This window comes from Ooceraea biroi, chromosome 1 (genome assembly GCF_003672135.1).
Source record: "Ooceraea biroi isolate clonal line C1 chromosome 1, Obir_v5.4, whole genome shotgun sequence".
Classification (NCBI taxonomy): Eukaryota; Metazoa; Arthropoda; class Insecta; order Hymenoptera; family Formicidae; genus Ooceraea; species Ooceraea biroi.
This window is the reverse complement of record NC_039506.1, coordinates 22,413,834-22,437,537: the sequence shown is the minus strand read 5'-3', so window position 1 is coordinate 22,437,537 and position 23,704 is coordinate 22,413,834. Positions and strand designations below refer to the sequence as shown.

The 23,704-nt window shown below is 43.0% G+C and overlaps 1 protein-coding gene across 9 annotated transcripts in view; it reads left to right on the top strand.

The window, feature by feature from the left end:
• The window catches only part of LOC105283503 (teneurin-m), a 603,501-nt gene that overhangs the window by 158,839 nt on the left and 420,958 nt on the right, over positions 1-23,704 (top strand). For all 9 annotated transcript variants that reach the window (XM_026972358.1, XM_026972360.1, XM_026972357.1 and 6 more), the window contains one exon: positions 855-941. In XM_026972358.1, the coding sequence (XP_026828159.1) occupies positions 926-941 (16 nt within the window). In that variant the 5' untranslated portion in view covers positions 855-925. The remainder of the gene's footprint in view (positions 1-854; positions 942-23,704) is intronic.

Genomic DNA, 23,704 nt, shown 5'->3' with positions numbered 1-23,704 from the left:
CAATGTAATTCGCGAGCTTGCCGAGTCTGTTGAACGTACTGTTCATGTATGCAAACGTTCAACTTTATATATACTATGCGATTTGCACGGTTAAGATAATATTGGCCGATTAAATTCTCCATGTTTTCGAACGTCAAATGGATATCGTGTTAGCATTATTATTAAATCATGCGTAGCGATTAACATCTCGTTTAAATTACGTGGCGTTTCGTTCGTTCGTAAAAAAGGGCTGCCTTAGTTACGTCGACATTTTCAGAATGTGCCCGGCAGCGCGATGACGAGGGGAGGTTCCGAGTTTACATATGAGGGATTGCCGGTTATACGTCGGACGTTAAACCGGCTTGGAAATAGTTTCCGGAACTAATTTACTCACGCGGAGGTCAGCGTCGTTTGCCACCGCTGCCGCCAAATATTCTCTTTATTTCACGTTCCGGCTATCGTCCTCGAAATCGCTGCGGTCGCGAGAAGAGCGAACTTTGAACACGGATGTAACACCCGATTCATTCCCTGACTGCAGGCCAATATTATCTTTGATCCGGCATCGTCAACCGCACTAACGCTTGAAATATCCTTCGAATACCGAGAATTCCTTGCTACGGCATGGACCACATGGGAGCAGACGCATGATTCCACGTGATCGAATCAACCAGGCCTGTATGTGTTCCAATAATCGCTAATGAAGTAATTCCTTCATGCTCGCTTTCTTCATACGTGAAATTCTTTTTCAAATAATTCTTGTCATATTTCGATCGTTTAAAAAACATATTTTTTTAAGACGGTCTTAATTTTGTATTTCAATGAACGTCATTCTTGCTTTTCTCTACATTTTAATTCAATTACGATATTTATTCCAGGTGGCGGTTTATCCCTGTGCAACCACATGACTCCGGCAAGGAGTGACTATCGAATTACATGAAAGAAGGACATGAACTACTCGCAAGGTACGTCGATTATTATTATTCTATTAGATTTACAAAGATGTATATTTCTATTTATTCTACTTAATATTGCTGTACATTGCAGTAATACAGTAAACGCGAGTGTTATTTTTTGACAATTGAATAATTTTGCAACAATCGTTGCAAAGTAATCTCTCATAATCATGCAAGTAATTACAGTTCAAAATATTTCAGAAAGAAAATTATATTGCAACAGAGAATCGTTTCAAAATGCAATTACTTTAAAAGTAAAGCATAGCGTACAGCATTACGAATAATAATGAGCAATAATTTTATTAATAGCATTGAAACGTATAATTTTAACGTATTATTTAAACGCATAAGAAGATTCAACAAATTTTCTCGAATAAAAATTAATAATAGACTTTCCTTTTTCTCGACCGATCTGGCAATGTTTATTGGTACTCAGTTACACAACGTTACGACCAAGTCTTCGGTCCTTATCAAGTGAATACAATATAATTCTTAACAAGTCATTTTTGACTGAAAATGACCTCCAAAATAACGAATAGAAAGAGAGATATTCCTGATGAACAACATATCCTCACATCACTGAGGCTAACAAACAAGTCGACTGTTTTTTGGTATTCGAAACTAGCATTTCCGGTGACCGGGATTTTGAGCCAATTCCATCTGAGAGATGATGGTAGGCAGGTGGCTAGCCTAACCCAGAGGATCCCAAGAAATGCCACATAATGGGGAAGGGGGTTAACACAGCGGTTTACCGGCTGTGTGTGGATCAACGTGTGTGACTTAACATCTCTTCCGAAACATGAAGCTCAGTTTTCCATACACGAATCTTTCCAATTACTTAATATATGAAGCGTACAGCTTGAAATAAAATTCCTGTGATTAGCTGGACTTGAATCCTTACAAGTTTGGCTACAAATTTGATGCTCTATCACGCTGCCATGTTTTATTTAATCATCCATAATTATTAATTTGTAAAATGACTCATCTTTCGAATTGATAAAATTATACGGGATTCAATAAACTTTTTTTACTCAATTCCTTGATAAAATATAGTACAAAAACATTTGTATGGAATTGGAAGTGGCAATGGAAGGTTTTGTTCGCGAGAGACGCGTCACCGATATCTCCGTGTATCTATCGAATTCGCCAAAGGTTTGTCCCAGCTCGATCTCTAGCCCAGACCAGGCGCGAGCGGGGAGGTGGTCTGAAACAGTTCGGAAATTCACTCAACTAATCAAATACCGCTAAAACCGCTAAACAAGTTAGGTTAGCAATCTACGTGCTCCGAATGGCAACTCCGAACTGCTGCGGCTGCGAAGCGCGAAAACGCTCGCGACTGCTCCCGCAATCCGCACGCCATCTTCGCCCTCTCATCCACCTACATTCCTTAACGAGGGGAAACGACTTGATGCAGACGTGTACGGATCGCCTAATCGACGGTCCAAGTCTCGCAATTGCGGGTTTTGACTTCGTCCACCGTGTCATCGTTTGGTCGATACAAAAGCAATCGATAGACAAGCACAGACGACCTCGCCGATTTAGACGTTGCAAAATTGCTTGCGCACGCGACCGAAAAGAACGACGAGCGCAACATTTTTGATACGTTAAAAGCGCAGAAAAAGTTATATTAATATTGCATTTTTATAAATAGATTTTTATAAACATCACATTTTCTTTAATGATTGCGTATCCAATTTTTTAAACTTTTCGACTGAACCAAAAATTCGTTGATCTTTCTGACATAAAGCTTACGCTAAAAGACAATAAAGACAATTTAATTCTATTTGTGCTCTCTCTCCTCGTAGTTCCTTTTAATTATGAATGCGTTCCATGTACACATGTATTCACGTCGGGTCAGATAGCCAATCCAAATGTCCCAAGGGTGCGAGGACACGTGCTGCTGTCGCGCAATGGATCAGGATGTTTTCTCCTAATCCTTCTTTGGTGGTCTAATTGTCTTCATATTTGACGTCGCACGTTTCATCTCATCTACCTGGCCGACAGAAAAGCGACGTGAGACTGTACTCGTAATATTTAAGAACCTACCTGGTCATTCATATGCAAATGCACGTCGAGTCGGCCATTAGGTTTTCCACGGTTGAACGGACCGGTTGATCTAGACCGGTGTACAGAGCGGACACTGATCCCAGTTGCATCCTTTGTCCTTGCGACGCCTTTCCAGCATTTTCGTTTCGTTTGCTATTTTATCTTTTCGAATGAAGAAGAGCGTACAAATTAGTCGGATCGTTAGTGAAATCCATATTAACGAGACACGCCGTTCTCTCCCTCAGTGGAAACGCAGTCTGGATCCCATGTTAATTCCAATCCCCCGTCTTCAGCGACGCACAAAGAGGAGAGCCACAGCGACAGCGCCCTGTATCCTTTTGTCGCGGTAATACTCTCCACCAAACAAGTCCTGAATATTTTAAACATATTTCACAGAATGCATAAATACTGGTCGACAGCGAAGAAAAATACGCGCGACTGTCGCGAATGAGGAATAAAGATAAACCATCCGCATGCTTAAACTGCTTGACAATATTCAACGCGAACAAAGGGACTGATTAGCTCGGGTCACTGAAACGTGTAAAAGAATAATAAAACGGGACAACAAGAAAGGGAGGAAGATCGAAAAGAGGATGAGACGCAACGATCTTGCGATATCGATATCTTTTTTATTTGCAATATCTTTTTACACATCAAACAACAGCGCTGATGACGCTGCACTAGCACGCGTTTGCTCGAGTATCGCAACCCGCAACCCCTCGTTTAGCCACCGCGGCATCGCGACTTCCTTTCGAGGGTTGAAAAGGAAATATAGAAAAGCGACGCGCACACCGCCGAATACGGGGCAAATAATGAATTTAGCCCGTTTTAAAAAGGTTATCGGCGGAATCCATTCCCGGTTTCCTGAACGCATGGTCGGTCGAGCGAGAGAGCCAGAATCGGCCGACCCACACGCTTTCTGCCTCCCCTTAACGTAATTACGGATCTCGTTCTCCGTGCACGTAGTCAAAGAGGACTAAACATTTCCCTCTTCGTGACGCTTTTTCTCATCTTCGCGCGCGTCAAGCGAGTCGACATTTGTTCAGGCGTTCGCCCGAATCATTCGTCGAACGGAATGTCCGCCGTAAAGCGACATTAGTATCAAGAGTTATCGCGTAACGTCGATCCCGACCGACAGCGTTATCATTTCATGCAATTTGCGACACCATTTCGAGTGCATCGAGTGGATTGCGCCGCGTTACTGATGTAGATTCACAGAGAAATTCTTCCGCGTAGACCAAAGCGTTACGATAATAAATAGCTCGCGTAAAAACGATTTGTGTCCGACGTGATGTAACGGGATGAGGGAGGCTAATATTCCACAGCGCGATGAATCGAAGCGCGCGCTGCGAGACGTTCTCTCGCAAGAAGCTCTTAGGGAGTCGCTCCAGGAGAGCTCCAGAGAGAGTTAATAATATTTTTCCTCGCAATCTCTTGCGGAGCACATCGAATCGTACTGAAAAGTCTTTATGCGGGCAAGAATTATCTCTCTGTCCGTTTCCCTCTTTCTCTCTTAGCTACGTGAAAAATTGACGATAATCCAGCTCCGTCTTACGAATTAACCCCCGATGCGGCGTCTCGTGGGAGGAGGTGCGGGGTCTGGGGAGGCAGTGAGAAAGAAATGCCACCAAGAGCCCTCTTCATCCGCCAACCATCCGGCTTATATATTGTAAATACCACGTAATCTGATGACCTCCCAGCGACGGTCCCTTCATTACCAGCTCGGGTGCCATTGTTCCGTAGGTATAATTGAATTCCCAAGGCAGCCGCTGCCGCCAGCTAACCCTCATCCTCCTCTCGACATCAGCGATCCGAGAGAACCGCCGATTCCACGTCGGAACTCTACGAGACCCTGATTTACCCCATTCAGTCGGGAATAATGCGATATCTCGTCCCCCCGAAAGCCACGTCGAACCTCACTCGAGAGAGTACGCGCGCGCGGGGGTCATTTCGGTGCGGGGGTGGGTTAGTCTAAGCTCGTGCACGATTCCGAATGTCCATCCGTTCATCGCCAAAGTCTTCCGCTCCGTCTACGCGAACGCGGATGTCGCTTCCACTTTGAGCGCGCGCGCGGGGCCAACAATGGCTTCCCTCTATCGATGCACCCGGGGGATGGTCGATAATTCGAAACTGAACGCGGACCTCCACCGCCGTTGTGTTCCGCGTAATTTCAGCTTCCGAACGTGGATCGTCAGAATTGCTCTCTCAGCCATATAAATTTAATACGATACCAACTCTCTCGCGTAATGTACGTAAGGTCCGCGCATCCCGCGCTTGTATTGGTAGATTAATAAATCATGCAGTTTCGCACTTTCCTGGATGTCTACTGATTACCCCGGACTTTATCCGTGTTCATTTTTCACGGATCAGGTTTTTAATCAGCTTATTTACGCAGTTCTGCTGAACGAAAATTTCATGGCTTATGAGCGGCGATTGATGAGTGATAGCTCGTAAACTGTTTTCGAATGAAGCTGCAAAGGTGAAAATAAATCATATGTTTCACCCCGTTTCTTAATTTCAGATCTTTTTCAAATTTTGCATTTAGAAACTGTAATAGCGTTCGCAGCAATATTCGTCACACTGCATAATACATTTTTATGCATGACGGCTGACAGGTCATATTATATACGTAGAATATCAAGTCTTTAATAAATGTTTAAGTGTCGGAGCGATCATTTTACCAGCTATAATTGCCCGACTCCTTTATAACATGCTAGAATATTCCTACTTCTTTTTCTAAATTTGGTAATGATATAATTCCACTTGAATATCTTTACATTAGAATTCTCACCAATAATCCGCGGTATACAATCCCAATATGTGTATATTTGGATTGTATACCCATTGCAATGTGCGCAATAAATGTTTGACTTTAATATTAACATATTAAAATTATCACATCAAACTCAAAGCACAAGTTTTCAATCCAAAATTACACATGCATAAATATATAAATTACACATGTTCAAAAATAATAAATTGGAAAATGGCGCTCTCTTTTATATCTCGCATTTACAGGAAAAATATTATATATTAAAATAAAAATTCTTTTTCGTTTTGCACCAATCACACACAATTCCCCCTTTTTTTAACAATTCGAATTGATTGAAAAATTAACTTTACCCGGTGGAAATGAACGCGTCCTCGTCGCGACTACATCGTACGTATATCTCATCGATATAACGCGGTCGATCATACTCGCAAATCAGACGATCGATCTCATCGTCATTCATCAGCAAACGCCGACTGTCGGAGATGGTAACAAAGCGTGTAACACACCTAGCCGGTGAAACACTCTGCGGACATCCGCCGAACGTAAGCTGAACGTCAAGAGGAGGTCGCAGCATTCAGAGACAGGATCACCCGCGGCATCCTGGACGTTATGGTCTGTCGCGTCCATCCTTCCAGGATAGACCACCGTCCGTGGTCATGAATAACAATGTCGATAATGCGTCGTCGCCGTCCGTATGCGCTGTCCATAATTAACGCTCGCCGGATGCCCGAGGTGGAAACCCGTTTTTTCTCCGCGTAATTTATGCATCTCCGGCGTAATCTAGACGTCGTGATGCTCTTACGCCATTTCGCGACACCGACCAATATTCCTCCTCGGTTAACGCGATCTCTTGCATGGCTGGCCAACCCCGTGTCCGCATTCGTCTTGGTCTTCATCGCGTCGTGAAAACACAACGGGGAAACGCGACCCAAATCAGGAGCAGTTACGTCGCGGCGTCGTCGTAAAGAGCGTCGTAAATAACGTGATATCACGCGCATATATGCACGTACATTCAGACCTCGATGTGAACTCGGACATCACGATGATCGGCCGCTGTAATTTAATCGCGCGATGTCTCGCGAGAGTCCCGGGCGAACGAGACTTTTATGTTTCACGAGAACGCACTTTAAGGCCTGTCCACTTTAATATCAGAACAAGAAGCGCGCATTAAAATTTACAACCAAGACGAAGTTATATTTCCGCCATTTCGTCGCTGGGCATTACAGACGCGGCACGCAAACGGCGAGACGCAAACTTTCGTCGCAGCGGAAGCGCGGTATCTCTAAGCACAAATCGCCTTTGTACGGAGAAGGCATGCAAATACGCCCGCATAAACGCGTTCCCGTTCACGGCGACGCTGCACCGCTGCAGGTGCCCTGTCACGGTCATGACTGATGACCGACATTACGATTTGTCAATAACAATTGTCCCGGGCATAACCGCTCCGCGCAAACTGCAACTGATAGCCAACATCGATTGTCCACGTCGACGTAACTGTCCGCCACCCGGAGTGACCCATAACGCATCCGCACCAAAAATCTGCCGCGGACAGCCGGGCGCGAAAACGGATTCGCCCGGCAACGTTGTCGCGGCTGGTACGCGACGTCCATGCGAACACACGCGGCCGATCATTTCGCAGCACTGCCAATTTTTCTGTATTTTTTTCGGTTCCTCTTCTCCTTTTTTTTGCTTTGCTTTTCCCCCTTTCCCTCTCCGCTTTTTTTTAACAATCGAGGGTCAATCCGCGCGTCAACTCGCCCGCCGCTCAACTGCGTGGAAACGAAAGCTATTGTTCCGTTGGGAAATAACGGGGGGCTTTTTGTTCATCGCGAGGAGAGACAGTGTGCCCATCTGATAGACTGACGTTTAACATAATTAAAAATTACTCCCGCAAATTACTCCCCTGGAATTTTCGCTTCTCGTTATTTCAGTCCCAATCAGACCTGTGTAAAGTTAGCACCCCATTTTTGAAATTTTTAAATTCTAAAAGTTGTTCCAGGTTGTTCTAGACTTGTTCCAAATTGTTCCAGAAGATGAAATTTATATAATAAAAATTTTCGCGGAAAATTGGAAAAAAACAATTTTTTTACCTGGCACCCCATTTTTCGAAAATCAAACTTTTAAAGGTTGTTTCAGGTTGTTCTAGTTGTTCTAAACATTGTTTCAAAGTATTAGATCGATTGGTCAAAACTTTTACGAGATATCGAAAAAAAAAGAATTTTGGAAAAAATCGTTTTTGGACATTCTTTCCCAAACAAAATAACTTACAATATTGTCGATTTAGAATATATTTATAACCGTGTAGAACAACTCAGAACAAAAATTTCAAGACCATAGCAACAATATAAAGTCCACTTTACTCTTTAATGGAAAATATTATTTTTCTATTTTCTTGGGTAAAAAACTTGTTCCAGGCTTCCTGCTTTAGAACTATCGTCTTCTCGAGTAGAACAACCGGGAACAAAATTTATACGTCCCGATTCGTAACCTTACAAGTTACAAGAGTAAAGTCACCCTTAGGTTTCGAATCGGGGCGTATAAATTTTGTTCCCGGTTGTTCTATTCGAGAAAACAATAGTTCTAAAGCGGGTAGCCTGGAACAAGTTTTATATCCAAGAAAATCGCGAAAAACCAAATTCGTAAAGATTTTGACCAATCGATCTAATACTTTGGAACAATGTTTAGAACAACTAGAACAACCTGAAACAACCTTTAAAAGTTTGATTGTCGAAAAATGGGGTGCCAGGTAAAAAAATTGTTTTTTTCAATTTTCCGCGAAAATTTTTATTATATAAATTTCATCTTCTGGAACAATTTGGAACAAGTCTAGAACAACCTGGAACAACTTTTAGAATTTAAAAATTTCAAAAATGGGGTGCTAACTTCATACAGGTCCCAATCAGTCTAGAAACAAATTATCAACAAAATAGAATAGAAAATAAATTCTGATATATACATCTTAGATACATTAGAAATACATCTTATAATAGACTTTCAGAATATTTATTCTTAGTTATTTATCTTCAACCTCAGTTGAGTCTATTAAAGCACAGTGATTCCAAAACGATCCCTAACTATTTCTTCCTTTGAATATTACGCTTCGTCGTGACGCGGCGAACGTAACAGATCGCGTTTACTCTGTAAATCATACGAGAAAATCACGAATCGAAGGGAAATATTATCGTTAACGTAAAAAATTATGCGAACGGATAACAATCGGCCGTTAACGTCGGCATATTCCGCGAGATCACCGCGTTCTCCGCACGCATCTCGGCTGCGGGAAATCCCGTGAGATTTTTTCCTCGGCCACTCGACCGTCCCGTTCTCAACGAGTAGAAGGAAGTGGATGTAGGAAATTCAATTTGATCGCCGACACGATTTTCGATTGGCAGACAGCTCGAGAACACGTGTGCGTCTGCGAGCGCGACGAAAAAGAGAGGAAGCGAGAGAGAAAATGAACGAGACCGAGTCTGTAACGAGTCGCATTGTGCGACTGAGGAGATCCTTCTCATCTCCCTCGGTACCGTTCTCGTTCTCTCTCTCCCTCTCTCCTTTCTTTTTCTCTTTCGTTTTCGTTTTACTTCCCGTGGTGGATTTATCGTCTGTTCGTTCGCGGATATATGTAGCCGCGCGCGCAAGGCAAGCTCTGAAAGAAACGGTCAGTGTCCTGCCGCGAGCGCTATTTTTCTTTCTCTGTTGGACTCGTTGGCGTTTCGTGGACTCGCGCGCGATTGAATCTTTTATTTAAGAATTGATAGAAAATCAAGAATTTGATATATGTATCATCGAAAGAAAGAAATTGTGTTAAAGAATTCTAGATGATACATTGTAACTTGTAAAAGTTAAACATTTGTAAGCTTAGGGTAAAAGTACTTAAATTTTTCTCCGTTGACCGTTGAAGCGTACACGTGTAAAATTATCGGAGCAAGCGGCAAGCAAGAGAGCGATCCAGAGAACTACTCAACTGAACGGCGAAAAATATGTAACAAAGTTTTTTTTCTATTCTTCATTGTATAAAATTGAACAGTTTTCTGCATCAAGCGTTATAAGAGCGACACTCACATAATTGCAGCCGCACGATTGATCTTTGATTGAATTTCATACTTTCATTGTTTGTCATTTATAAAGTTCATCATTGCATTTGAATCTTTATTATATCTTGCAATTAATTATTTTTATGCATGCGGAAAATGAAATACACTTGCACATTGAATTTCAATATACACGTTGGCAAATTATTTGATTTCTTTAAATATTGGGTCGTCCGGAAAGTTCGTGCCGATTTTTAATAGATGGCGTTGGAACATGTCTGAATATATATGTTATTGAAAACATACGAGTTATATACATATGCTTAAAGGTGACATTTCAACGCATCTTTAGGAAAAAAGTTGTTTCAGATAAATTGATTCGTGTCAGTTTTGTATTCTTTTGAAGATGGAAGAAAACAAAGAACATTTTAGACACTTGATGCTTTTCTATTACCGGAAAGGCAAAAATGCCTCACAAGCAACAAATTCGATATGTTCTGTTTACGGAGAAGGCGCTTTAGCTGAAAGAACCGTACGTAAGTGGTTCGCTAAATTTAGAGCTGGTGATTTTAACTTTAAAGACCAAGAACGCTCGGGCAGACCCTCTACTACTGATGATGACCAAATCAAGACACTGATCGAGAATAACCCGCGCTACACGACACGCGAATTAGCAGAGATACTGAAAATATCGAAAACCACTGTCCACGATCATGTAGTGAAGCTTGGTTACGTAAGTCGCTATGATGTATGGGTTCCTCATAATTTGGCCGAAAAAAATTTAATGGATCGCATTTCCATTTGCGACTCGCTGTACAAGCGCAACGAAAACGTACCATTTTTGAAGCAATTAGTGACGGGTGACGAAAAATGGATCATTTACAACAATGTAGAACGAAAAAGATCCTGGGGTAAGCGAAATGAACCAGCATTAACCACTTCGAAAGCCGGCCTTCATCCAAAAAAAGTCATGCTCTGTGTCTGGTGGGATTGGAAAGGAATCCTATATTATGAGCTCCTACCACACAACCAAACGATAAATGCAGATAAGTACTGCTTGCAACTGGACGAATTAAAGACAGCGATTCAGGAAAAACGTCCAGAATTAGCTAATAGGAAGGGCGTCGTGTTCCATCAGGACAATGCCAGACCTCATGTTTCTTTGACTACCCGACAAAAATTGTTGGAGTTTGGCTGGGATGTGCCACCTCACCCACCGTATTCACCAGACATTGCACCTTCAGACTTTCACTTATTTAGGTCTTTGCAAAATTCTCTTAGCGGCAAGAACTTCAACTCTTTGATCGACATAAAAAACCACCTTGAGGAGTTTTTCGCCGAGAAACCTAAGAAGTTCTGGGAGAATGGAATCTTCCAGTTGCGTGAAAGATGGACAAAGGTTGTGAAACAAAACGGTGCATACATAAGTCAATAAATAGTTATCGACATAAAAAAATGTTGCCTTTGAATTTTCCTTCAAAATCGGCACAAACTTTCCGGACGACCCAATACAACCCCTCCTTATACTTTATTTTGTGTTTTGTCCAAAAATTACTCTCTTGATTGAGTCTAGTCGAGTGAGGGATCTACGGGAGGAAGATCTGAACAGCGGACGTCACGAGAGAAGTGAAGGCCATTCGATGCTGAACCTCGTGAATTCTGGAAGCCTGGGAGGAGTCGAACTACTGCAGTAATTCTTGGATACCGCCGCCGAGGCAGCGGAACTTAGCACACACCACCCCCTGGATACCGATCAGCATTATCGTTATTACGGTGCCGACGTCAGCATGACACCGAGGCGGGCCCGCTACGGCCGGAGCAGGTGGAAGACTCTCTCGCCGCCGAATGCACCCCAGTCTGGGCCAGCCTAGCAGGGACCAGCAGCATAGAGCGACAGAAAGAGTCAGCAGAATTTCAAACGAGTCGAGAAGAATTTCCAAAGAAGAACGCCAAGGGGATATGATATCGATAAGCCAAGGAAGCAAGACAGGTGATCTATCGATACCGTGCGTCAGGTGAGCGGATCGATGCGCGAATTGGTGAGGCCCTTCCAGCGCGCTCCGCGGATCGTCACTGTCAGCTTAGCTGCGAGCGAGACAGAATGCTACCAAATGTACGGAATCTAGCATTACTGGCTAAAAGGCGAGAAGGCCCCGAAGAACAGCCACTACGAGGGACGAGCTACGAATTGTAAGACCTTCACTCGGCGACTCTCGTAGATTGTACCGAGTAAGACGGCACCTCGAAACTCCAATAGTATAGTATCGGGACACATCTCACGATCGAAAGACTCTTACGTTTCTTTTCGAATCCTACCGGAAGCGACCGGAAGTGCGAGGCCCGTCGGCCCCAGATACCGAGATTCCGCGATCATCCCGCTCGGGGTTTGACCGAATCCAGTCAATTGTAATGAATAATAATAATCACTGTCGTAATTCGCGCGTTACCAGAGCTGATTTCTGTAATTACGAGTATCGGGAAGTTAGACATTGGATTTATTGCGGGATTGGACAAATAAAGGGGAGTACGGGATTGAGCGACGCTGCGGGACTCCGCGAGATTTCAATACCGCTCGGTTGCGTACAGCGATCGTTTCTCCATGAAAATTTGTAACGGATTCGCGGTAATCTCCATCTCTCCCGATTACCGTGAGTGTTGACTCCTTTCCGATACCGTTTTCGTCAGATCGACGCACGCGGCGCGTGAAGAAATACCGAGATTCCGGGATTTCGTTAACCACCATTGGTCCATTCGATGGACCAGCCAAGCTACCGTATTAAGTACGTTCTTGCGTAATTGGTGGTGTGACTAATCGCACCTGGCGCCCATTAATTCCGGATTGAGAATACGAAGAGCTACCGCTTTGATATCGAGTGTTAGCACTCGCGGATCAGTCTTATTGCGTATATTCGCCCTGTAGATATTAATTGTACGTCACTCCCCACGATTGCGGCGGATCGTGATCTGTGCGATCGCAAGAAATGGTGCCCAACATATTTTTTCACTCTCATATTGCCTTTATACTTATACTGCCTCCCACAAAGGGTGGAACAATGAAAGTAAAGATAACAGAGATGACATTATTGCTAAAAAAACTTAGGAGAGGATTTGAAGAAGTGGTGGAGCAAAAAAAGAAGGAATTGCTGAGAACAGCATTGCTAGAAGAAATAGCAAAAGTACAGGCACGACAACACCCAGAGGATAGGGGACTCCCAGTGACAGGGTAGTCGGAGCACCTTATTATATCTCGACGTTTATAGCTAATATCCTTTTCTAATGCTTATATATTTGAAAAGCAGTTTGATGAAAAGTATCACTGAGAGAGGTGATGCATGTTAGGAGAAAACAAACAGTGTAATCGAGATATAAATATCGCTCTTCATTATCAAATTATATGCAGCCTTCGTGCAGAATCTCGCATCACATATTTACTCCTCAGCACAAAATTCGTATTTTAAACTCGTTTGGATCCCGAGATTCGTCCGTCGTCACAACGCGCACGTTCAATAGAGCCAGACCGGTTGGCTGGTCGGCACATGGCGAAGGAAAAAAATACATTGCAAGCAGAAGCCGTTGCGGTTAAATGGGCACTTCTTCTTGCCCGGAGTCGGTCCCGATTCAAGCCGCGTGAGGTTTAAACGAACGTGCGAGCGAACGCCGCGATTCGTAATGTCGGTCGGAGCGAAACGGACAGGCATCGTGGAGGAGAGCTGTATCTGGCGGAGGTTAACGTTCACCAGACGCTGAAGAGGGCCTCCTGAGTACCGGAGGCGTGCTCGAGGGCCTCTATTGAATTAACTCCATTCACCAAATTGCTCTCGCATTATGCTGGATCACGCCTGAGCTAGCCCCGCCGTGCGCCTCCACGGTCTCTCTGTCACAAACGGCGTCGCGCCGAAGACGCGTACTCCTCGTCGACAATTGTGATTCGCATTCCACCACGTAGTAATGCGCGAATGCACTCTCCTTTGTGACTCAAAGTCCGCGAGTTTTCTTCGTCGTAACTCTCCCGTCGCGTCCGACCTCGCGGCGCGTCTTTTAAACACCACCCTCTCAAGTTTCGGTTCGACCGTCCTGTCCCGCTCGTTATCGGCAAAGATATCGAGATATCGGAAAAATTTAATTGTATCGACGTATCGGATGTATTCGACGACAGAGAGGAAGACAGCAACGTTTATTGGTCACGCGAGGTAAATTCAGGAGAGGTGCACCCGGTTTCTTTTGTCGACCGACCCACTCGTATGCGCTTCGAGAAACTCGACGAGTGGCAACAAGTATCGATTGTCAGTGAAATAATTGGCTAGTAACGTCAAATGATCGGCGCTTCTTTTTTTTTCTAAATCGAGGCGGAAGAGCAAAAGTACAAGCGGCGTTTTGTCCGCAACGTGCGGGAACGCTCGTAGAAGTTTCCTCTCGCAAATGATCCCTTCCGTCGTGTTTCCGTTCGCGGATGGCATCTTCGAGATGACGCTTTCGAGAGAGTTTCCGCAAAATACTGCCGTGTTGGCCAGAAGAATCCTTCGAGGGTTTTCTCGACGAAAGCTGACGAGAAGTTAGTGTTATTACCGTCATTGGGGGTGTCCGGAGGCGTCTCTTACGTGCGGCCCTTAATTTACCCGAAAGTCCGTCCGACAATTCCCCGCGAATTTAGAGCTTTCCGTCCACAAACTTACGATGACGTTTCGAGCGCGCCGCGCGAATCTTTTCCTTTATCGGGGTGCTATCATAACCGCTGCACAAGATATCCCGCCGCCACTGTAATTTTGATACTGTCGGCAGTTGTATAAATCTCAATGAAGTCGGCAAAACGCATCGAGACGTACGTGCTTTATTAAACAGCAAGCGTATAGGGTGGCGGGTCTTATATTTATCTGCCGGTTCGTAAATAGCGCGCAGTTAAGGTTCGTAATGAAATCTAAATGGCGAGCGCGCCCGGGGGGTAACGGCAATTGTAACGGTAGCGGCGGCCACTCGGCAAGGTAACGTTACGAGAGCTCTTATCGAGCGCATGCCCTGAGTGCAGGTGACTAATCCATCCTTTCTGCCCGCTCACTGGTGCAGCAACGCGCCCCACGGACTCGGAAATTAATCTTCCATACCGAATGGAGTCAAGGACGGGTGTAATTAATGAACGCAATTAGACGGATAATGTGACATGGCGTTTGATCATGGAAGAAACGAAAGGAAAAATCGGAAAGCGAAAATAGCAGAATGTTTATCAGAATGTAAAACGAATCGAGCAAATCGATATTTGCAAGTTGATGAATGACGACGTAAAAGCGTTGCGTATATTATATAATAACGAGAAAATGGAAGATGTTAATATGAAATGTTGCGCGATAATTAATTTGTATTTGTATCACTTGTAATTTAAATTAAATAAACTTCTCTTATTTTTCCCTTTTCCTCACTACTCTTTCTCGCACACACACTTTGTTTGCGAATTTTTTAAATTTTCAGCTTTGTCGATTCTATGCATTTTCTCCGGTTCTTACGCCAGTGCGGCTTTAGCACTCATTACACTCTGGCGCTGCCTTAATTTCTCTTTGCCACGTACCCTTTCTCGCGGAAGCCGGCCTTTCTGGCCGCTTGACCATTATTTACACCTACTACCGCTCCCCCTTCCTCAAGCTCGATTGTATCCCCTGAGCAAATGACCTCGTGATTTTTAATTGGACCTAGCCGCAAAATTGGGGGGCCTACTTGGGTAATAAACGACCAATTGAACGAATAAGACCACTGCAAAAAGTTAATGAGAATCATTAATTTTTGTAGCAAGATCAATTGTCACTCTACCTAAACCTTGTGATAAATCTTTGACAAACATTTATTAATTCGCCAATTAATCGCATTTCATTACACACACACACACACACACACGCGCGCGCGCGCGCACGCGCATATAATATAAAAATTTCTAATTAACCGTGCATAAATCGATAATCATACAAGCAGTAAGTAAATATTTATTTCTCTAACGATCAAACCGCGGAATAATGAGAATAAAGGCAGATATTAAATAAAGATATCAAGCATGCCGGTATAATATCCTTGTAAGAAAGCGTTGTATTCCGTTCGGTATGCGTCTAGGCCATTAAATCCTTACGCAGACATGTCCGGAAATATTCACGTAAGAGCAGCACATAAAACGGACTCATAACTCGCATTTTTTATAATCTACCAATGGAACTATTCAAAGCGCATTTGGCGAGACTCCCGGCGTGTCTGAATCATCGCAATAAAATCGAACGTGACGGGGCGGCGCGCGGCGCCACGGCATGAACATGAAGAGTAAAGCTGTAACGAAATGAAGACGATCTTCAACATTGAAACGAGATACTTATATGGATCATTTTGTCATTAGTGTAAAATGTTTCCATAATAAATTCCGTCCTGCGCTATTACTTCAGGAGAAAGTTGCAAAGGTTCTCGATGTATTTTTCAGACAATCTATTGTAATCACACTCCCGAAAACCGCTCTAGAAAATAATAAAAGTCGAAATGATCCGTTTCGAAATGATTACAAGACTCGGGCTTTCGTCTTTAATGGAGGAGTTTAAGCAAGCTTCCATAATGGAAATAGGGGTGGATACATGTCGGCTCCAACCCTTCCAACGAAAAGGTGTACGCGCGAGTTATTCGATCCGCCATTGGGTCCCGACGTTGGGTCAATGAGGAATGTTAAATGCACATCTCGCACAATTACGCCACGGCGAGCAAGTAGTCTGACCCAGTTTCGCCATCGGAAAGAGCGTGCTATTCTATGCGTACGCAAGCATGTTTTGTGTGCACCTGTGCGACGATTCAACAAATCCTGAATATATATTCCCGTGATACTTTATCGATATTCGAAATGATGGGGCCATTCGGAAATACGACATTCCTATTCCACCTATTCTCTTGGTATATATTTCAATAGAAATCACAGAGATAATTATTCGTATATAATACATCTGTTAATTCAGGGATCGGCAAAAGTCTGAAATTGGGCACGGGCGCCCGCGGGCGCCCGCGAGTGCCCAGCTGCTGGGCATATCGACAAATGAATAATGAGACTGCGATAGAAATATATGGATGGTAACTAATAAACAATCAGAGGTTCGCGTTTTCGGTGCCAGTCGTTAGAAGTATAGTAAAACAGATTTCTATCGAATCTTTCCCGCTTTTAATATTCACTCCTGCACATGGATAATCAAAGTACGAAAAGAGCTTCAAATTCTGAAAGTTCTGAAAGTTGGGAAGAAAGATGGTTTATAATAAAACTTAATAATCAAGCACAATGAAAAATCGCGGTTACACGAACAATTAACAGATTCACATTTAAACGCAATTCTTCGTTTAAGTTGTGCTAGAGCACTAACACCCGATATATCACAAATAATATTAAATAGTACTGTAGGATAATTGAGTGGCCAAGGTTTTGGGATATAAAGATACTGTATTTCATACGGTGTGAATCGTAGCTCGGTCGAAGAGAGACTGCCTAATACGCCCGGTTTCTTTATAAAAACGGCGGAATTACAATCCGTCGCCGATTCGGTGGCTCGTCTGATATTCGAGCAAAGCTATGCCGCGCTGGCCGGTATCGTTTGTTATTATATCGGCGGCGTTCGAATTCTTTTTATCGCTTACATCAAACGCCACGGCGTCTTAAACTCTCACAGTACCTAATTGTGAATCAAATATAAATTAAGTATTTGTTATGTATTACATTTAAAATTTTAATTAATGTGTTACTTTTTAAATTATATTAATTAAATGTATTAAAAATTGTGTTACTATGTTATATGTTATATGTTGTTGTTTAATTTAGTGCGATATATTTGTAGGCGCTGCGAGTGCGTATCTCCGCCCCTGTTTCAATCTCTCTTTTTTTTTGTCGCGGGCAGTGCCCACTTGCCGATCCCTGTGTTAATTAACACTAGATTTATGGAACCCGTCAATTTGACGAATTGAGAATTCATGCTTAAAGATATAGAAATCACAAGGATTATTTTTTAGAAACCGAAAATTTAAAAGCGAAAGCTAAAAACCGAAAACCGAAGTTTAATATACTCGTAAATATGACAGATTTTAGTAAAACTAGGTATAAGGCAGTCCGATATTTCTTGAGAAATACAAATGTACATATGTGCATTAAAAGATTGTTTTTAGTTAAACAAATTCTATAACTTTCCTACAGTATGCACAGGAAACGAATGGTTAGTTCTTAGTTATCTTTTATCATGTAGTCGCAGCACACGTGATATCCAGGGATATTTCTTTGTCAACATATTCCGATATCTGTGGTCAAATTTAGTTTGAAAACCTGCAGAAGTAAGGGGCAAGATTTTACTGACGTAAGAACATATACACACATATTATGGAAACGCAACCGAAGCATTTATACCTCCCTCCAGCTCCGTAGTATTCTACTACTTACGAACACGCTAATTACCCCAAGGAATTTGCTGGCGTTCGTTCCTTCCGCGTATCTAAAGACCCTCTTTAAGCGTTATCAGCTTTCGCGAATTTAGTAGCCGCATTCCGCGAGACTGGAGCTCTATCACGATGTTAATGCGATAATATAAAAAGGGTGGATGTTATCACCTACGTTTCTCAAATTATTAAAACTTTGAGGCGCCCACGATCACGAATACGCAAAATAAATATGATTTACAAGAGAGAACGAGGCATATAGAACAAGAGAATCGATTGCATTTGCGTTCATTCTTCATTGTAATCAATATTTGTGTTTATTATGAAAATAAGAGAAACAAATCTTGCATTCTTGATAGAGTGTACATTTTCATAATGTCTTATGTAACATGATCAATATATCAGTACTCGCAAATATGGAAGAGCGATATTTGCGCAGAATACAAGAGATATTTTGTGGCTTATCCATTAAAAGCATCTATTTGTACAGGTTCTAGAGAGAATACATTGATGCAAATATAAAATCTGTTATAAATTTCATTTGGATCGATATTCCCTGACACAGAATCTATAAAGCCGATTAATGTTCGATAGCCGATTGGTCACGCGCAGCTCCCAGCACGCGTTTCTCGTTTTGGCAATTTAAATTTCCGAAACTGAATACAATGAAGACAGCGAAAAAAAAATATATCTGCGCAGATTGCAACTGTTTGCCAAGCTCAAATTACGGAAGACAAATCAGGCCGATCGCAAATTTCTGTTTCGTTATTTACCCACGGCGATTTTCCAAATGAACCGGTCCAAATCGATCTACAAAAGCGTTTCATTTTAGTCCGCCTCGATAATGACACTTTGGTTTCGCTGCATCAACTACGATTAATTGATTCGTGCTAGTCGAGCCATCTATTATTGCCGCAGATACACGCACGTGGATTTTCTGTAAATTGGGTCACGTTTGGTATCCCACTGCGCGATTTAATTATATGGATGAATAAAAAAGGAGAGAGAGAGAGAGAGAGAGAGAAAGGGATAAAGAAGAGGGCGAGAAAAAGAAGAAACAGCTTGATACGATAAAGTTCAATTCTTTCTCATTGGGTTCGCTAGATTCTACTCGTTTCCCAATCGACCATCGAGAGGAAAATCTCGCGTGGAAGTATACGCTTTCCATCGCTGAACGATGGATTACGAGGCCGATAGATTCCATACCACCGCTCGCAAATGTATCAAGCGGCGGAAATTATCAGCGATATTAAATACTCGACGCAAACGGGACTCTAACAATCCACTTTAAAAACACCGAATTTTCCGACTCATGTAACGCGATTTCATAGAAACGTATTATTACGCGCCCTTTTCCGCCGGTATCGCTCTCATCGACTCGAAATTGTATAATTTAGTCATGCAATTCGTGTAATTTTATTATGTTGAACGCGGAGCGGACAGTAATTTCGAACGGATGAAAATCCGGAATTAGCGTATCATTAACAATCTCATTGGTGCTTTCTCATGACATTTTTTCACGATAGTTAGATGAACGTGTTAGCCAGTTACAGTGCTTGGGCAGAACCACTCTCAAAACAGCCAGAAACGAACCGCTGTCAGTTTATACTGTTTTTAATCGCATGCAGAGCAAAGCGGATACTGCGCGCTGGTACGTGATCGTCGAACATGCATACACAATCGCACAGAAACTCGCGTGTGAAACACAGCATAGGTATATCTTACGCAACTCACGATGCATCATCGCGTCGACGAAATCGATGGATGCTGGAAATCCGGCGGATCACGATCACGAGATCGTTCGCTACTTGCAGCGATAGTAAGACAATTCAATTTCACGGGCGCGGATTATGCCGTTTCCTTAAACGCGACGCTCGTTTCTGCTTTTTAGGCAGCGAATCCGCGCGTGTGCGCCGTGGAGGAGAGACCGCTCCGACAAAAACGCCGAAGGGTGATATGAGATTTCCACTGACCCAAATCCGCTCTATCCCGTAGTCGCTGCCGCGTGGCTAAGGCCGAAGATGAGACACGAGAGAGTCGGTACGTCGGTACACTCCGGCAATCTGCATATCGATTTCTCGTAGAAAATGCGTTATTCATGGAAGACGCAGAGTCGTACGTCGCGGAAACAGAGGGTGATCCGCGCGCGATCGCGATACGGCAAGCCCATTTGAATCGAGAGTCGACTGCGACATGTCATCTTCCCCCGGCAGAGCGAGTCAAAAAGAAAAAGAAATTGACGCGGAGAGGAAAGAAGCACAGGAACAAGAAGAAGCAACCGTGGTAAGCTACGATATAACTGGGATAGAACGGGGAGAAAGAGGGAGAGAACGCGGAGATTCCGCTAAGTCGTCGCTGATTTCTTCGCGTTGCTGAAAAAGATGTCGGCTGAGTTATGTCGCACGATCCATCTTGTCGACGGGGCGATACCTCCGAGTATCGAACGCGTGATGTACGCCCGCTATGATAAAAAACCGAGAAACGTCTGCGTCCTCTCCCTTCTATCGATTCTTATTTGCATGCGTTTTGTTTAATAACGAAAGAGGAGATAAAAGCATCACTCGCGCTTCAAGAGACATGGTAGTCTCTCACAAAATAAGTTATCTTAATTCAAAAACTTACAATTGTAATATTAGACAAATATACTTGAACCAGTGATGAATATTCATAAATATTCATTGCTTATTATATCTCATCTTTTATCGTTCATTGTGATCGTTCAAGTATATTCTTTAATTCTTCGATAAGAAAACTGTTGTATGTATCAGTATGATCATTTTGCACACCTCATTTTCACAAACTTCTTCCATATTAGTATTACAAACGCGTTAATGTTTGGACTGTGTTAATGATCGGACCGCGAGCGGAGCGTGAACGGATCAATAGTGTGGATCGAGCTTAAAATCAGACCAAAACGGTTTCGTAGATGGATCGTCGTGCACCATCACGAACAGGAAAGAGCGCGCGGCAAGTGCGCGAGCTCTCCGAGCGTTGAATGCGCTTATTATAAGCATCATTTGTTATCTCTTTAAAAATAGCAACGTCGACGTCGACGTCGACAGTGAACGGTGGCCGCGGGACAATTTATCAGCTCAGGCATGGAGACAGAATCAGTCATCGGCCGCGCGTGTTTGCTCGCTACAGTTAAATCCCGCAGCCTCGTCTGGATGTAGAATCCTTGGACCATACATGGACCCATAAACTGACAGCCTCCTCTTTCCCACCTTTCCTGTGAGTCACCTGTCCCTTGCTCACAGCTCGTCCAGATAACAACCCTGATGAAATTTCATTCGCACTGAGGAGGACAGAGGGAGAGAGAGGAAGGAAAAAAGAGGAAGGGAGGAAAAGAGAGATACCACGCAGAGAAAAGTGGTTACGGACGAACGAGATTATTCCTCTTTTGCTGCTGCCGACACGGAGCCCTGATCTCGAGAGAGCAAACGAGTTTTCGATTCGGCACGGATGATCGCGCGAGTGATGCTGAGATATTAAATTTACGCGTGTGAGACTTGCGCTTGGCGCGCTGGACCAAGTGAACGTAAGTCGTAAACGGCGTTGATGAGGGGCACGCACGACGTGAGATTCGGTACGAGATATACGAATTCTCAGAGAGGCTTTTTTATTTGTTATGTAAATCTGCTACGTTCTGTTATAAATACTCGGGAATGTAAAACAGGATGGCATTTTACCGCGATCGTTACAATAAAGATTTTAACACGCGGGTGATTGTTGAAAATTTAATGCGACAGCCTGCAGGGTTCAGTTATCAAATTAAACTACAACGTAATTAATTTATTGTATCAATCAACTGATAATTACTAACGACAATATCCTACACGCACACGAATGTTTTCACCTAAATCTCTCTACTCATGTGAAAAATGAAGAATATCGGTATATCGAATACAACAAATCTTACATTTACCGTTGTTCTAATCAATACTAGACACATCTCGGAATGTCTATTCGTCTCGACAATATTTTTGTTGGATTCTGTAAGACTTTCGCGATATCTAAACGCGGCGATGTGTTCAACACTCCTTGTAGACGTTCCCGAATCGAGGGAAGATATCTATTAATCAAAATTTCGAGGTATGCAGAACTCATGATAGCCAATTAGTCTGGTACGTTCCTCGGCGTCGAATCGAATCAATTTGATCCCCGTCGCGCTTCCGTGGAGAAGTAGGTACGTCGGCTGCAGCACGCTAGGTGGATATGGCAAAATTTCAGGGGGGTAGCGAAAACCCATTACTACGGAGAGTCGGTACGGTATGGGGTAGGTAAGGAGCATTACGAGATGATATTAGAGCGCCGGTCCATTCCCTACCACTATTCGCCTCTCCTCCGTCCCTAGTCGATCCTATCCGCTTAATAGATTCAGCGATATTATTGAATTAGCGCGGTTGAACGAAGCCTGGCTACTTAGACGCGTTAACGGCGGGATCGACGAGAAAGATGGCCGAGGACGAGAAGGGGCAACGACGGTCCGCGGATCGAAACAGCACTTCGATATTACCCTCGTGGACCGCACTGCCCTCGGAGGCATAACTACTCCAATTTCCACCAGACCACGAAACGCAAATGAGAAATAGAAGAAATAAGAAGTCGCACGAAACATAGACGAAACAAAATAAATTAACGACGAAAAATAATGTCATTTGAGTTTTTGCTTTATGCAGAGCATAACGTAGTTCAACTACGCGACGACAGCATCATTTCCTCTTCAGTCACAAATAAATAGTAGAAATTAGAATAATTATTTACTTTAGGAGAGTCAGTTTCAATGATTTTGACTTCGACATGTGTTGCAGAAGATTATATATATATATATATATATATAATACTCAGGCAGCACTTTTATGTACATACATCACATATACATCACAGGACACACACGCGCGCGCACGCGCGAAGGGTTGAATTAAAATCAGGTTGTTTCTTGGTCTGACTTCTGAACTACAATGGAGATTTAGAAAACAGGGTAGAAAAGTAAAACACGAAAATGGAGATCAAGTGAGCACAGGACACAGAGTGCAGAAGACAGAACGCAGGCTACAGAGAACATTTTTTTATATATTATACAAATAATTATACTTCTTTTTAAATTCAAAACCAACATTCCACTGAGAAGAAAATTTTTCAATAAAAATAGGAGTTTGGGAGAAGATGGGAAGGTTTTGCGCAAAGTTCGCGATTTTTTTCGAACTGTTAGCAAATATGCAAATATCGAATTTAAATAGAACATTTATCTGCACGTACGACTGTCTGGAGCACATACGTGTTTGCGCTCGTACAAAAGCTGTATTTTTTAATCCTTTTTTTTTAATTTTAGAACCGCGGATAATATCGCCGGTTTTAGCGAGAGATATTATTCGGAGAACCGGGATATATATGGAAAGCGTTACGAAAGAGAGAGAGGGAAAGAGCATAAAGTTAGACTAACGTCGGAGGTGCACACGAGTAACGCGAGAAACTATTTTCCGCGCAAGGGGTAAGAAGCAACC